General features: G+C 35.7%; 1 protein-coding gene and 1 pseudogene across 1 annotated transcript; one reads left to right on the top strand and one right to left on the bottom strand.

The window, feature by feature from the left end:
• Window positions 1–1,790: 1,790 nt before the first annotated feature.
• On the bottom strand, window positions 1,791–10,215 carry LOC114041497 (annotated as a pseudogene).
• A 2,170-nt stretch (window positions 10,216–12,385) lies between these two features.
• LOC114041498 (olfactory receptor 1038-like) lies at window positions 12,386–14,639 on the top strand. Its single transcript, XM_027859958.1, is given in 4 exon segments — window positions 12,386–12,396; window positions 13,667–13,821; window positions 13,824–14,292; window positions 14,330–14,639. Coding segments are annotated over 4 exon segments (945 nt in total).
• The last annotated feature ends 670 nt before the right edge of the window (window positions 14,640–15,309 follow it).

Raw genomic sequence — 15,309 nt, forward strand, 5'->3', positions numbered from 1 at the left:
TAGATAGATAGATAGATAGATAGATAGATAGATAGATAGATAGATAGATAGATAGAAGGCACAAGGTGAGTTGAAGAGGAAAGGGTCATATCTGTAGAATAAAATTAAGGGGTGAGACAGGATTATACTAGGAGAAGGAGAAAGGGAGAGGTAGAATAGGGTAAATTATCTCACAAAAACAGAAAAGAAAAGGCTCTTACAGTGGAGGGGAAATGGGGGAAGGTGAGAGGGAATGAGTGACTCTTATTCTCATAGGATTTGACTTAAGGAGTGAATAACATACACAATCAATTGGGTATGGAAATCTGTCTTATTCTACAGGAAAAAGGGGGGGAAGGGGACAAGGGGGTAGGGAGATGATAGAGAGGAGGGCAGATTGGGAAAGGGTGTAATCAGAAGCAAATACTTCTGAGGAGGGACAGGGTCAAAATAAAGAGTAGAATAAATGGGGCAGGGCAGGATAGGATTAAGGGAAATAGAGTTAGTTTTTCACAGCCTGTGTACCATGGAATTGTTTTGCATAACTGCACATGTATAGCCTATATTGAGTTGCTTGCCTTTTCAATGAGGGTGGGTGGGGAGGGAGGAAGGGAGAAAATTTGGAACCCAAAGTTTTAAAAACACATGTTTAAAAAAATGTTTTCACATGCAATTGGGAAATAAGAAATACAGGAAATGGGGTACAGAAATTTATCCTGCCTTACAGGAAAATAGAAGGGGAAGGGGATAAGAGAAGGGGGGCAAGATAGAAGGGAAGGCAGACTAGGGGAAGGGGTATTTAGAATTCATGTCATCTTGGGGTGGGGGGAGAGCAAAAATAAAAAAAAAGAAAAATATGGAAAGACTTGCATAAAATGAGAGTGAAATGACAACCAAAAGAACGTTGTATATAGCAATAGCAACATGATATATTTAAAAGGAATAACAAGTTGTGCATAGTAGATTTGCAGTTTCATGTATGATCATTTTTATTGTATTATATTATGGAAGTGTTTGTTTTATTCCCTAAATTAAAGCTATTTTTAAGGTATGCATATCAAAGTAATAAAGAAACCAGTGAAAACCTGGTAGCATCCACTATACCTGTGGCTAGAAAACTGTCTGCTCCCGAGTATTCTCTTTAGTTCTCCAGACCTAGTAACTACTGTAGGAAATATATACAACCTTGATTCTTGGTCCCATTGGTACCTATTCCCCGATGATACTCCTGCTGCCTTTCAGATCATCTCTTTAAAAGTGTTGATGTTTCCTGGAAATAGACTCAGGTGGTTTCTCAATCTTTAATTTGTACAATAGGAAGTTGGAGAATTTAGTTCCAACTGAAATTATAATATAAATCAATGACACAGTTAAATATGTGTTTATAAACAGCATTCCAAAAGACATGTGGACACACTCACAGAGGGCCTACTGTTATGTCAAATTCAACATATTGAAAGCTGAACTCATCCTTTTCCATTGAAAAATTCATCCCAACTGCCAACTCCAACTTCTTTATTTCTGTTTGATAGTATCAATTCCACTTAAAGTCTAGAATCTTGGAGTTATTTTGGATTCTTCCTTTTCAATTATGATCTAGTCCATTTGAGACTCTGGAACTATTTTATGGTTGGTTTCTTCAACCATAAAATGTTGGTCTGGATAACCTTGAAGTTCTCCCCTTCTAACTCCATATCTATGATACTGGGGTCTAGAATACTTTTTTTTTTTCCTTTGTCCTTTATTTGACTTGACTTAAGTAGAAAAAATTCATCATCTAGTTGGTGCTCAGGCAGTGCCTGGCTCACTGTTCATACAGAGAACCTATTTCTTGGATTAAAATATTCATTGTGAGACTTGAGATATAATAGTTTGGAAAATCTTCTTAGCTTCTCCTGGGTTTGAAGTCCACAACTCTGTAAGGGAGTGAGGGCCATTGGAGGCAGGTGAATTGGCCTTGGATGTGGGATCTGTCACTGCAATCCTATTTCAATTTTTGTTGTGCTTTCATCTATATAATTTTTTAATTGGTTCTGAATCCATTAGATTTTGGTTTTTCTAGAACAACATTCTGGCTTCATTTATAATGTCCTGCTTTTCTCTGATAGTCTGCCCTGATGCTGCATGCCACCTCCTTACAAGCCTGAAAATCCCGTGGAACAGGTTGAGAACTTTTTGTTGCTATTGTCATCTCTGAGTCCCTCCTGTGCTCTCTGCAATCCTTCCTAAACAGGATCACCAGAACTGTGAAGTAGACTGACCACTGCTGTTAGGGAACATGACCCATTCTTAACACATGAAGAGACATAATACCTCTTATGCTCACAGTGTTTCCATCACACCTCCCCCCACACCACCCACAGCAGGGAGGAGAGGAGGCTAGAATACTTTTAAAGAGAACATTATTTACATCAGTATCAGTATTGTTTTTAAGAATAACTTTGAGGGAATAAGTTATTTTGACTATTATAAATACCCAAATTAACCATAACCAAAGGACATATGAAGAAAGATGCTATGTGCATCCAGAGAAAGAACTCATAAACAGAAGTCTGTATAGAATAATTTTACATATTACATATATGTAAAATTATATAAATACAAATATACACACATGCACATGCACATATGTGTGTATATATACACATGTATGTGTGTGTTTGTGTAATGGTAGCCATCTCTAGGGCTTGAGGAAGGGAAGAAAATAAATTAATGTTACAACTTTATTATATATTTAAATGGAGCATCAAGTCATATGTATTAGATTTGCAGTTCTATGTGTAATCTTTTTTTAAAAAATTATACTATGTTATGGAAATGGTTTATTCCATAAATTAAAAATAAAATAGAAATAGTATTATATCTACATAAATACACATGCCTTAATTAAAATATTTGATTGATAAACAAAAATGCTATCTATCACCTGAGCCTTCAGTAAGTCTTCAGCCTTTTTGCTGGTAGAGGGTCTTGCCTCAGTGTTGATGACATATTACAGATTGGGGTAGTAGTTATTGAAGGTTGTGGTAACTGTGATAATTTCTTAAAATAAGAAAACAATGATGTTTGCTACATTGATTGACTCTCACTTTCACTTGAACACTTAGAGACCATGATTAAGTTATTAATTGGCTTAAGTTCAATATTGTGGTGTCTCAGGAAATAGAAAGGTCTGAGGAGAAGGAAAAAGATGGGGGAATGGCTGATCAGTAAAACAATGAGAACAAACACAACATTTATAGATTAAATTTGCTGTTTGTATGGGTGTGGTTCATGGTGTCCCCTAAAATTATAACAGTAACATCAAAGATCACTGATTACAGATTACCATAACATCAACAATAATAATAATTATTATTTGAAATATTGTGTGGAATTACACAAATGTACAAAAAAGATATGATGTTAGCACATGATGTTGGCAAAATGGTGCCAATAGACTTGCTTGATGCAGGGTTGCCACAAACCTTCAATTCATAAAAAAAGTTGTCTCTGCAAAGTGTTATAAAACAAAGTGAAATGAAATATATCAATCAAAATCACAGCAAAACTGAGATTAACTCTCAGAAAGTGAAAAAGAATAACATCAGGGATGTAAGATTTAGGTATGGAAGGAATCTTATAGATCAATTAATCTAACCCCTTTATTTTACAGATTAGGAAAGTGAAGACCAGAGAGAGGAAAATACTTATTCAAGGTCACATAGGTGGTAAAGAAATAGATCCAGGATTCTAACTCAAGTTGTCTCACTGTAGATTATCCACAAACTTTCTAAGTAGTGATATAAGCATATACTTAGGGAAAATAAAGGAATTAAATGGCAAAATTTTAGAGAAAATCAAAGCATCCAGGGGATGTAGCAAGAAATAAACAAAACCCACAAAACACTTAATTCCTTTCCTCTACACTAGCAATGTAGCTATCAAATATGATAGTAAAGAGAAATTAAAAACATAACATCAAGAAAAGTACAAATACTGGGTTATTAAGTTAATTTGGAATTATATTTGTCCCATATAAATTAGATATTTCAATAGAAAGAATAAAGAAAAAAAAAGGAAAAATGAAGGAAGAAAGAAAAATAAAAAAAATGGACAGAAAGAGAAATAACATGAATAGATACTTATGAATAGGTAATGTGTTGCTTGAGGGGGACTATTGTGTTTGTATATCTGTTTATGTTAAAGTGTTTCTACATTTCTATATAACATATACGTGTGTATGTGTACATATACTTCAAACAATATCGGTGAAATTCCCAAATATTTTTTATGAAAGCTAAAAATTTGATAAAGAAATTCATTTATAAGAAGAAAAGAAAAACAAGTAGATAACTGGAATCATGGTGAAATGGGAAGAAGACTGCTTAAAGTCAGGAGACTTGGGCTCCAATTTTACCTACTGACTCTGTACTCCAGGGCAAATCACTATCCTTCCTTATGCCCTGATTTCTTCATTTGTGCAATGGGTAGAAATACAAATATTACCTTTCCAGTTAGGTGTGAGAAAAATTCTCTATGAACTTCAAAGTGCTGTAGAAAAGGGATTTTTTTCTAGATATATAGTAAAGCTAGTCTTTTACTACTTGATTTTAGAACACATTACCAAGTGAAAATTATAAACACCACACAATGTTGTGTCAAGATGGGGTAAAATCATTGAGACTAAAGAGATTAAAAAAAAAGATTGAGACTATTATAGAAATGTAATATGGGCCAAACTAAAAATAGCATAGCAATGGGAAGATTTCACTAACAAATGGTTTCAGACCCAACAAATATCCATTATCGAGAAGAATTGACTTTCAACCAATGTATGAGGTACACTACGCAAGGAAAACAATTCTGCATGTATCAAAGATTTAAACCAGCTATAATTACAAGCTTACAGAGTATCATATTTATCCCAGATATAGAGGTGAAGTGACTGTGTGACCACTGATTAAAAGGAAGGTATCAGACCAGAGGACAGCTAAGTGGTATGGTGGATAAAGTGCTAGGTCTGTAGTCAGGAATATTCACCTTCCTGAATTCAAATCTGGCCTCAGACACTTAAAAGCTATGTGACCCTGGACAAGTCACTTAACCATGTTTGCCTCAGTTTCCTTATCAGTAAAATGAGATGGAGAAGGAAAAGGCAAATCACTCCACTATTTTTCCCAAGAAAATTCCACATAAGGTCACAACGAGTTGGACACAATTGAAAAAAATAACTGAAAAAATCAAACCAAATTTAATAAAGATAACTGATATTTATGTAGAACTTTAAGGTTTTCAAAACACTTTAGCTATATTTCTTTTATCCCTTGAGCATCACCACAATCCTTCTTTGTAGCTTATGCACACATCATTGAGCTTGAGGAAAGTAAATTTCAGAAAAATTAAGTGAAGCAACTCTAGTCACATAGTAAATGTGAAAGGCAGGATTGGAATCTTCTTCTTGGCTCCAATTAATTCTCTACATTGTGTCTCTCAGTGAATGAGTGTGATTGAGTGTGTGTGTGTGTGTGTGTGTGTGTGTGTGTTCTTAGAGGGCAACAAGGGGTACTTACTGAGAAATGAAGTGAAAGAACCCATGGTCACACAGTATTTTTCTGTGAGAGGGTCTAAACCCATGTATCCCTAGTTGCAATGTTAGACCTTATATCCATTCTACTGTGCTATATTTTAGCATAAACACATATATACACTATAGAAAAAATACACACTTGTGACTATACAAAGATATGTACACATATTCAGGTATACGTTTATTTGAAGAGAAGTAGTATTGTGGAGTGGATATGACCTTTAACATCATTAAAACTTGTGTTCAGATTCTTCCTCTGCTACATACTGTGTGACCCTTGGTAGGTTCAATAACTTCGTAGTACCTTGGACAGCTCTCTAAGACCACAAGTTATAGTCAAGTTGCTGTTATGGTGGAGGGAGTCTCTACACCCTAGAGTTTTTATAGCTTTCAATGTGATCTAAGTTCTTCAAAGCATGGACTATTCAATTTTATCTTTATACTTTTAGTGCCTAGAACACAGTAGGTGATTCATAAATACCTGCTTGCTTCCCTCTTTCTCTCTCTCTCTCTCTCTGTTTCTGTATCTCTCTTTCTCCCTCCCTCCCTCCATTCATCTATCTAATCTAAATTATCTATCATCTGTCTGTCCAAATGAATATAAATACTGAATAATCCTGACTTTTCTGTGAAATAATATTAATTTTCTTTTAGTGTGTGTGTTCCTTTTCTGTGTCTCTTTCAAACAAGCCTTGGTTCAGTGCTCATGTTATTCTATTTCTCCTATCACAGGGGAGGGGGATTTGAAACTCATTCACACTAATGTGAAAACGATTTCATAGTTTAGTACCTTCAGGAATAAGTAAATTTACAAAAATGATATTGTGAAAAAAAATTTTTATTCCCAAAGAAATTAATCTCTAATGGTGGAATTTCAGGCGTTTCATGAAGGAGATATCTGACCACTCAAGGACATCATTTGCTATTCAGATTCCACCACCTAGGCAGTATTGTCTATGTGGAAGACTATTCCTTACATATTACTGCACAATCCCTGGCATTGAAAACAAATAATGTCAGGGAAATGTTATGGTGAGAGTCAGAGGGCAAGGACCCTAACTGATAAATGATAATAAGGAGATGTTCATGAGAATAATGATGGTAGTGATGATATGTTGATGATGATAATAACTCACATTTATCTATCACTTTATGATTTATAAAATGTTCTCAAGTTTATAGAATGCTTTGTAATTTAGGTAATATAGCTATTATTAGCTGCCTTTGACAGATGAAGAAACTGAGGTTTAGGTATTTTGAATGACTTCTCTTATTCACACCATTTGGTAGATAGGAAGAGGATACCTTTCTAACTTCAGCTTAGCCATAGACACAAAACCTAGTTCATGAACTCAAGACCTAAGATAAATCAGTTTTGCAGCATACACATCTGGGCAGTATCTTAATGATCACTTGGTAATTTTATAGACCATATCGTCTATCCATAATTAGAAGGGGCCTTTGAGGCCATCTGATCTAGGCTCTATTTTATCAGATAAGGAAGCTGAGGCCCTGTGAAAGTTAAATAATTTTTCTAGTTTCATCCATTCAGTAAATATAAGGTGAAAGATTTCAACCTAGGTCCACTCACTCCAGGTTCAGCACTCTTTCCATTGTCCTGAATCTACCAGGTAACTGAGTCTAAGAAAAAAAAACATAAAAACTTAGTAATTTGTATAAGATCACCAGAGGATGAGTTTAATGAGAACCAGTAAATTATCTCTGTTAATCACTTTTTTTCCTAATAGAGGATACAGGACTGAGGCCTCAGGTGTGACAGCATTTGAAATATTATTCTGCTGCATTCATTATCTTTAATGGAAATTCTTTGGGAATATTACATAAAACTTTCAAAGGGATGCATTAAATTAAATTGTTCTGTACAAACTTGGCTGCATAATAAGGCCCCTAGAAACCTATTAACCAAGTCAGCTTTACTTTTTAGTAGTCATTACTGAAGGGAATTATCTCTTTACAAACACTAACTCTTTAATAGGACCCAGAGGCTTTTCATCATCAGCTGTAAGCAAACTTCATCACAGTTGATTCTCATTTAGACATGACCAGTAATGGATCAATTAATTTAAAGTTGGCATATCAAGGAATGATGGACACTCAAATTATGGTGTCCCCTAATCTACCTAAGAAGTGGGATGTAGTGAAATGAACATTGGGTTTGGAGTCATAAAAATGGCTTCAAATCCCGAATCTGTCATATATTATCTGGGTCCGTTTGGGTGGGCCCACCTCCTTTCTGGGCTTTGGCTTCTTTATTTATGAAATGAGGGGGTTGACTTGCTGGTGTATTAAGTTCTTTGCACTCTAAATACAATGATTTTATAATTTCCACGAGAATCCATTTACCCATTTGCCTATTAATACACTACAAATTAACTATGTCAGTTTGGTTCGACTTACATGAAGTGTCCAACATCTCTTTTAATCTCAATAAAATCAATTCAGTTCCACTGAAGAAACATTTATAAGTGAGACAATTTGATGCCATGGAAAGTTTCCTGGATTTGAAATCAGAGAACTTGGAATCAAATTCCATATATGTTACTTGCTATCTGTTTTAACTTGTGCAAATCGACCCTTCTAGGCCTCAATTCCCTCAACTAAAATAGAAAGAGTTGTACTCCATGGCCTAACTCTAAGAGATAAGAGCTTAATAGCACCAAATTCTGAAAACTTGTATTCTATGGGGGGGGTCAGGAAAATGGGCTGGTTTACACCATATATGCAGCTCTTATTTATATACAACCCTACACAAAGTAAATTCAAGTAAATCCAGGAAGGGGTGGGGGATTATCAATTAGGAGATTATGGAAAGCCTTGTATAGGTTAGGACACATTTATCAAATGCTTACCATGTCTGAGGTATCAGTCGTTGACCTCACAGAAGGATGTAACATACTACATAGAGAACAGGTCTTAATATCAAGGAGCCTTGAATTGAAATTTCATCTCTGACTTCAAATGTATGTATGACCCTAGGTAAGTCACTTGACCTCTATGTCCTAGGTCTCTAAGATGAATGAAATGTGCCAACTTCCTCCGTTGATATAGTTTCCTTACCTGGGGTTTCCTTGTACCAATGACATACTTTGCCAGGCTCTATCCTCGTTCCAAAGGACATCACTATTTAGATCAAGTGATATGATATGCATACACATAAAGATGTGAGGAAGGGAACAAGCAATTATTAAGTGCCTACTAGGTGCTAGAAACTATGCTAAGCACTTTACAAATATTATCTCATTTGATTTTCACAACCAACCCATGAGGTAAGTAATATTATCTTCCCCATTTAATAGTTGGGCAGACCAAGATGGACAGAAGTTAAAGGATTTGCCCAGGGTTTCTCATACAGGTCTTCATGACTCCAGACCCAGTTCTCTATCTGTTGCACCACTGACTGAAAGGCAATGTGTGATGAGGGCTCAAAGAGGACTTCAAATCATAAGTACCTAAGAAATTGAGAGGACAGACATACTAGGCATGTTAGGTGCTCAGAGAAGGTGTTCTGGAGGAAAATGGACACCTAAACTAGTTCTTAAAGCAGGTAGACTGAGGCATAGGGGATCCAAAAGGGAATCTCTCCATCCTCAAATGTGTCTTAAGCAATTTTTCTTTCTAAATCTCATCTTTGGCCTTATCACATTTTTATTTGCATCATATTCATACAAATAGGCTGCAAGGATCATTGATTTAAAATCAGAAGGATGCCCGAGGCCATCTAGTCTAACTTTCTCATTTAGCATGATAAATCTTATTCCCCTCCTCCATTCCTACCCAAATTATAAACTTCTTGAGAGCAGGGATAGTGTAATATTTCAACTTTATAAGTCTAGTGCCTAGAACAGGACCTTTCACCTTTCAGGTATGCAATATATGTCCATTGAATAGAATTCAATCAAGGCCAGAAAGTACTATTCATATTCTGAACAGATCTGACTAGGCCCCTCCAGTACTTAGTAAGCTCTAGCCACTCCCTTTTTCCTCTGGGTCAAATACAAACACCTTTGTTTGGCTCTTAAAGACCCTTGGCACCTGGTTCTAAGACGCATTGCAAAGCTTATTATATATCACATTCTTTCATACTCTGTATCATCCAGCCAAACTCACTCTCCTGCTGGTCCTCATACATGATACTCTATCTCACATCTCTGGGCCCTTGAACAAAATGTTCTCTCTTCATGGTGTGACCTAACTCCTTATCTCCATTTGATCCAATGATACATTCAACATGAGATGTTTCCTTATTGTACCCAGATTCTAGTGCCTTTTCCATGAAATTAGAGAGTGTGGTGTAGCAGAGAGGGAACTAGTCTTCAGGTAAGGGACAATTAGGTTCAAATCCTTCCTCAGACACTTTCTGGCTATGTAACTCTGCACAAATAAAAACCTCTCTGGGCCTTAGTTTCTTCATTTGTAAAATGAGGGAGCTGGGATCAGTACCCTAATATGCTTTTCAGCTCCAAATCCAGGATCCTGTAATTTATCATGATTATGATCAAAATCCAGTGGCAAGGCAAAAATCAAGATTGGCAATGCCCTGGGATGCAGAGAATTACCTTGGCAACTTCAATGTCTGACCATGCTCCAAGCATTCCACAGCACCTGGTTTGACCACCTCCATAGTCATTGGAACAAATTGCTCTCATGTACACACCACAACAGGGGAAGTCTTTGCATGCTTAGGGTAGATATCCTTCTAACTCATTCGTGAGTCTGGGGCCTGTTGGTTACCCTCTACCTGGTTTAGTCATCTGCTAAGATACTTTTACCAGGGTATGGAGTCTGAGCATGCTATAGTTTTTCAGAGCTCTCAAACTTGAGGGAGAATATTGTAGGCAACGCATATGGATTATGCACATTTTGAGAGGCAGTTTACCAGGAATGCAGAATTTGTTAAAAAAAAAAAAAGGAATAATATGGAATGAGCCAGGAAAGGTGTGCATGTCATACTGCTGAGAGTCTTAAAAGCCTAACAAAGGAGTTGTGTTTTATCACTGAAGTAGTAGTAATAGTGGTAGTAATAGTAATAGCAGTAGTAGTGGTAGCAGTAGTAGTAGTAGGAGGAGGAGGAGGAGGAGGAGTAATAGTAGTAGTAGTGGTAGTAGTAGTAGTAGGAGGAGGAGGAGTAATAGTAGTAGTAGTAGTAGTGGTAGTAGTAGGAGTGGTAGTAGTAGTAGTAGGAGTAGTAGTAGTAGTAGTAATAGTAGCAGTAGTAGTAGTAACAACAACAGCAACAAGTAACATTTATATAGTGCTTACTATGTATCAGGCATTGTGCTAAGTACTTTACAATTATTATTTCATTTGGTCCTCACTACGACCCTGGGAGATAGATACTGTTATCATTCCCATTTTACAGAAGAGGAAACTAAAGCAAACAGAGATTAAATGACTTGCCCAGGATCCCACATCTAGTAATTGTCTAAAACCAGATTTAGGGAGCCTTTTAAGGGTGATCAGATGTGCTTTAGGAAGGTAATTTTGACAATTATACAGACGATGGTTTAGATAGGAAAGAGATTAAGGTAGGGATGCTGATTTAGAGTGCTATTAAAATAGTATCTGTGTTGGAAGAAAAAAAAGCATGAATCTAAGAGAGGTTGCTTTCTTATTCTGATGTATCTGTGATCTCATTGATATAGTATATGTAGCATAGAGCAATGGAAAGAATGCTGGGAGTTGAGTCACATGTCAGGTTAAAAATCCTATTTCTTCCACTCAATTCTCATGTGACCTTAGGCATACCACTTAACCCCTTGAGCCTCAGTTTTCTCATATGTGAAATGAAATAATGGGACTAGATGATCTTTAAGAGTACTTATAACTCCAAATCTATGATTTGTTATCAATGTGGGTTTTCTGTAAATCCTCATAGATGAAAAACCATTTATTCAGCTTGGTGATACAATGGACTGAGTGTTGGAATTAGAGTCAGAAGACCTGAGTTCAATACAGCCTAAATTTGATTAACTATGTGACTCTGTGCAAGTGACTGTGCAAAGATTTAGCCTCTTTGCCTCAGTTTCCCCAAATCTTAAAATAGGTATAATAATATCACCTCCTGTCCTGGGTTGTTTTGAGAACCAAAATGGGATAATATTTGCAAAGTGCTTAGCACAATGCCCGTCACATAATAGAACCTTAATAAAGTCTTTCTTCTTTTCTTCCTTTTTATGATTGCTCAATGAGTGCATTGGCCATGACTGACCATGCTTTCTCTTAAGTTCCCTGCAGAGAGTCTACCCAATGTGATCAGAGTATTTCTTGACATTGCATTGATAACAGTAGATCATCCAGGCTTTCTATAGCTAATTCCTTACCTTCTTTATGTAACTAGCTAAACTTTTTTTTGTATTTATATTTTCTTTGATGGCATCTCTTAACCCACTGTTCTGTCACAATTCCTTGTGTGTGATATGTTGCATCCTATTTTTCCCACAATTCACTTCTCCACTTCTTTTTGAGTATATTTCAAGTTGGGCTCTTTTGGTGTATGACTTGAGGCCATAAACATCACCAGTAACAGCTATGTTGATGGAATCAACATGACTGAGCATGTGATTGAATTGGGGGAAGAGGAAAAAGAAAGAGGAAGGGGAGAGTCAATTTTAGCATCAAAAATGATGCCACTGTTTTGAACCTATGTAAATGGAAGGATGGTGGTGCTCCTAAAAGAAAGATAGAAGTTATGAAGAGGAGTTAGTTAAGCAGGCAAAATAACAATACCATGTATATTTAAACCTGTCCATCAACTTGACTTATGCCTTAAATCCTTCTTGTCCCAAATGCCAATACTCATTTTCTATTATTTCAGGAATGTCCCAGGTGTATTTCACTTTACATGCTACAGTTATCTTTGCAATGCCATCTTTCCCTTACTACACCAGTCCTCTCCTTAATTCCATCTCCATCTCTAGTTCTAATTTAATTTAATTTAATTTGAGGAACCACAATCAAATCAACTCTGGTCCATGTATAGAGGTTGGACAATCAATTCACCTTTGGACTCACTTGTGATTCCCATCTCAACAACTCTGGAAAACAAGACGTTCCTTACAGGACTCCATTCCCCTATGTGCGTTGCTTCTCTCTGTTAGGATGTAAAATCATATGTGGTAGAGATTGTCTTTCATTTTTCAAAATTCCTGGAACTTAGCACAATGCTTTTCACATATTGAATTTTTAATAAAATATTTTAAATTAATTAATGTGCTATTCTTATATCTATTCATATAATCTCATTTAATCCTCATAACAATTTTGTGAAGTAGATGTTCTTACTATTTTGATTTTAAAATTAAGAAACTGAGACTGAGTTTTAGATTATTTTCTTAGAGATGCTACTTGAGCCTGTTGGGGATAATGCACAGAAAGAGATAAAGAAGATAGGACCCAGGACAAAACTCTAAATGTTATTCTCTATCCTTTAAGGTCTTTCCAAGTTTTGGCCTTGCAATCCCTGATCTTCAGAGTTGAAAGGAACTTTAGAGGCCATATTGTAGCACCAGTATCTCTGCAGGAATATTTTATAACATCATTGATAAAGGGTTTCCAACCTCAATTAGAAGATTTCCAGTGCTGGGGAATCTATTACTTCCCTGGTCCTCATTTTATTCAGTGATGAAAAAAATGTGGGAAGGAATAGGATCATTGGACAATCTCCCCCACAAAGATATTGTAAAGAAAGTACTTCTAGAAATTAAAGATATCTATAGTCATGTGAAAAAATGCTCTAAATCACTTTTTATTAGAGAAATACAAATCAAAACAACTCTGAGGTACCACATCACATCTATCAGACTGGTCAACATGAGAAAACAGGAAAATGATAAATGTTGGAGAAAATGTGGTAAAATTGGAACACTAATGCATTGTTGGTGGAGTTGAGACATGATCCAACCATTTTGGGGAGCAATTTAGAACTATGCCCAAAGGGCTATTAAAATGTGAATACCCTTTGACCCAGTAATAGCATTCTAGGGCTGTATCCCGAAGAGGTGATAAAAATGGGAAAAGGACCCACATATACAAAAATATTTACAGCAGCTCTTTCTGTGATAGCAAAGAATTGGAAATTGAGGGGATTTCCATCATAAGAAATAACAGCATGGTAACTGATTTCATTCTTCAGGGATTTTCTCTTCCTAGAGAGCTGGAAATTGTCCTCTTTGTGCTTATCTTTGTGGTGTACATTATAACAATGGTAGGGAACATTGGCATGATCTCACTAATTTGATTAGATCCCAGATTTCACACCCCATGTACTTTTTCCTCAGTAACTTGGCTTTTGTTGACCTTTGTTACTCTTCCTCAATAGCCCCCAAGTTCTTGGCAACCCTCTTGACCAAGCAGAATAGAATTTCTTTCTATGCTTGTGCAACTCAGTTAGGCTTTTTTCTCACATTCTTAATTTCTGAGATGCTCTTCCTTGCTATGATGGCATATGACCGCTATGTGGCCATCTGCAATTCTCTTCTCTACATGGTAGTTATGTCTCAGAGGGTTTGTATACAGCTGGTAATAGGTCCCTACTTGTATAGCTTTTCAGTTGCTTTGCTTCACACTGTGGTCACTTTTTGCCTGATCTATTGTGGTTCTAATGTCATCAATCATTTCTACTGTGATGATGTCTCACTGATGGCACTTGCTTGCTCAAACACCAGTCTCAAAGAGATTTTGATTTTTATCTTTGCTGGGTTCAACATGATCAGCTCATTGTTAACAGTTCTCATTATATATATATATATATATATATATATATATATATATATATATAGTCACTGCTATCTTGAAGATCCAGTCAACTGAAGGAAGATGCAAAGCTTTCTCCACCTGTGCCTCTCACCTGACCGCAGTCACTGTATTCTATGGGACATTGATCTTTATGTATCTGCAGCCCAAGTCAAACCACTCCATGGATACAGATAAAATGGCCTCAGTGTTCTACACAATGGTGATCCCCATGCTGAATCATATGATCTACAGACTGAGGAACCAAGAAGTGAAAATTGCCCTTCAGAAAATGATTCAAAAGTTACATTCATTACTCCTGGCATATTTAAAAAAGTGAGCAAGTTGTGAATTAACAAAGTATACACATCATTATTTTATTCTTCATTGACCAGAGGTCAGCTTTAATTTTTATATCATATTTTTCCCATCACCTTTGAAAATATAAAATTAAAAAAAATAAAAACCCGGATACGTTTTTGACAGTAGTTACTAAATATGGAGGTTATTTTTTTCTTTAGTTTCTTTTATCATTAAAAAAAATTTTCTTGGAAACAAAAGATTGTTTAATTACATAGCAAGTGTTTATGTGAAAATACTAAATTTTTAATGAATGTGTGAATAAGATTTAATTTGTCTGTTACCTTCTCCTCCAGTTAGTCATGTTATTTTCCTTAAGCTCAATTTTTTTGTGGGGAAAATATGCTACCTACATTAGTCAATGAACATTTATTATATGCCTACTACATATAATAGCAGCAGGCCCTGTAGTAAACAACACATTATAAGGTTATTAAGAGGATTAAATGAACTAATGCATATAAAATAACTCTGAAAGTTTGTGGAATTTATGCAAATATATGATGATTTTGTTGCATTTCTTGTCTTGTTCATATATTTTTTTAATGTAATTCAATTAGAAATAGGTGGGAACAAATAATTAACTATCATCTATTTATATTTAATGTTCTGAAAACTATTGCAAAAAATAGACAAATTGATAGCTTTTT

Source organism: Vombatus ursinus, unplaced genomic scaffold (assembly GCF_900497805.2).
Source record: "Vombatus ursinus unplaced genomic scaffold, bare-nosed wombat genome assembly UNPS02014174.1, whole genome shotgun sequence".
Taxonomy (NCBI): Eukaryota; Metazoa; Chordata; class Mammalia; order Diprotodontia; family Vombatidae; genus Vombatus; species Vombatus ursinus.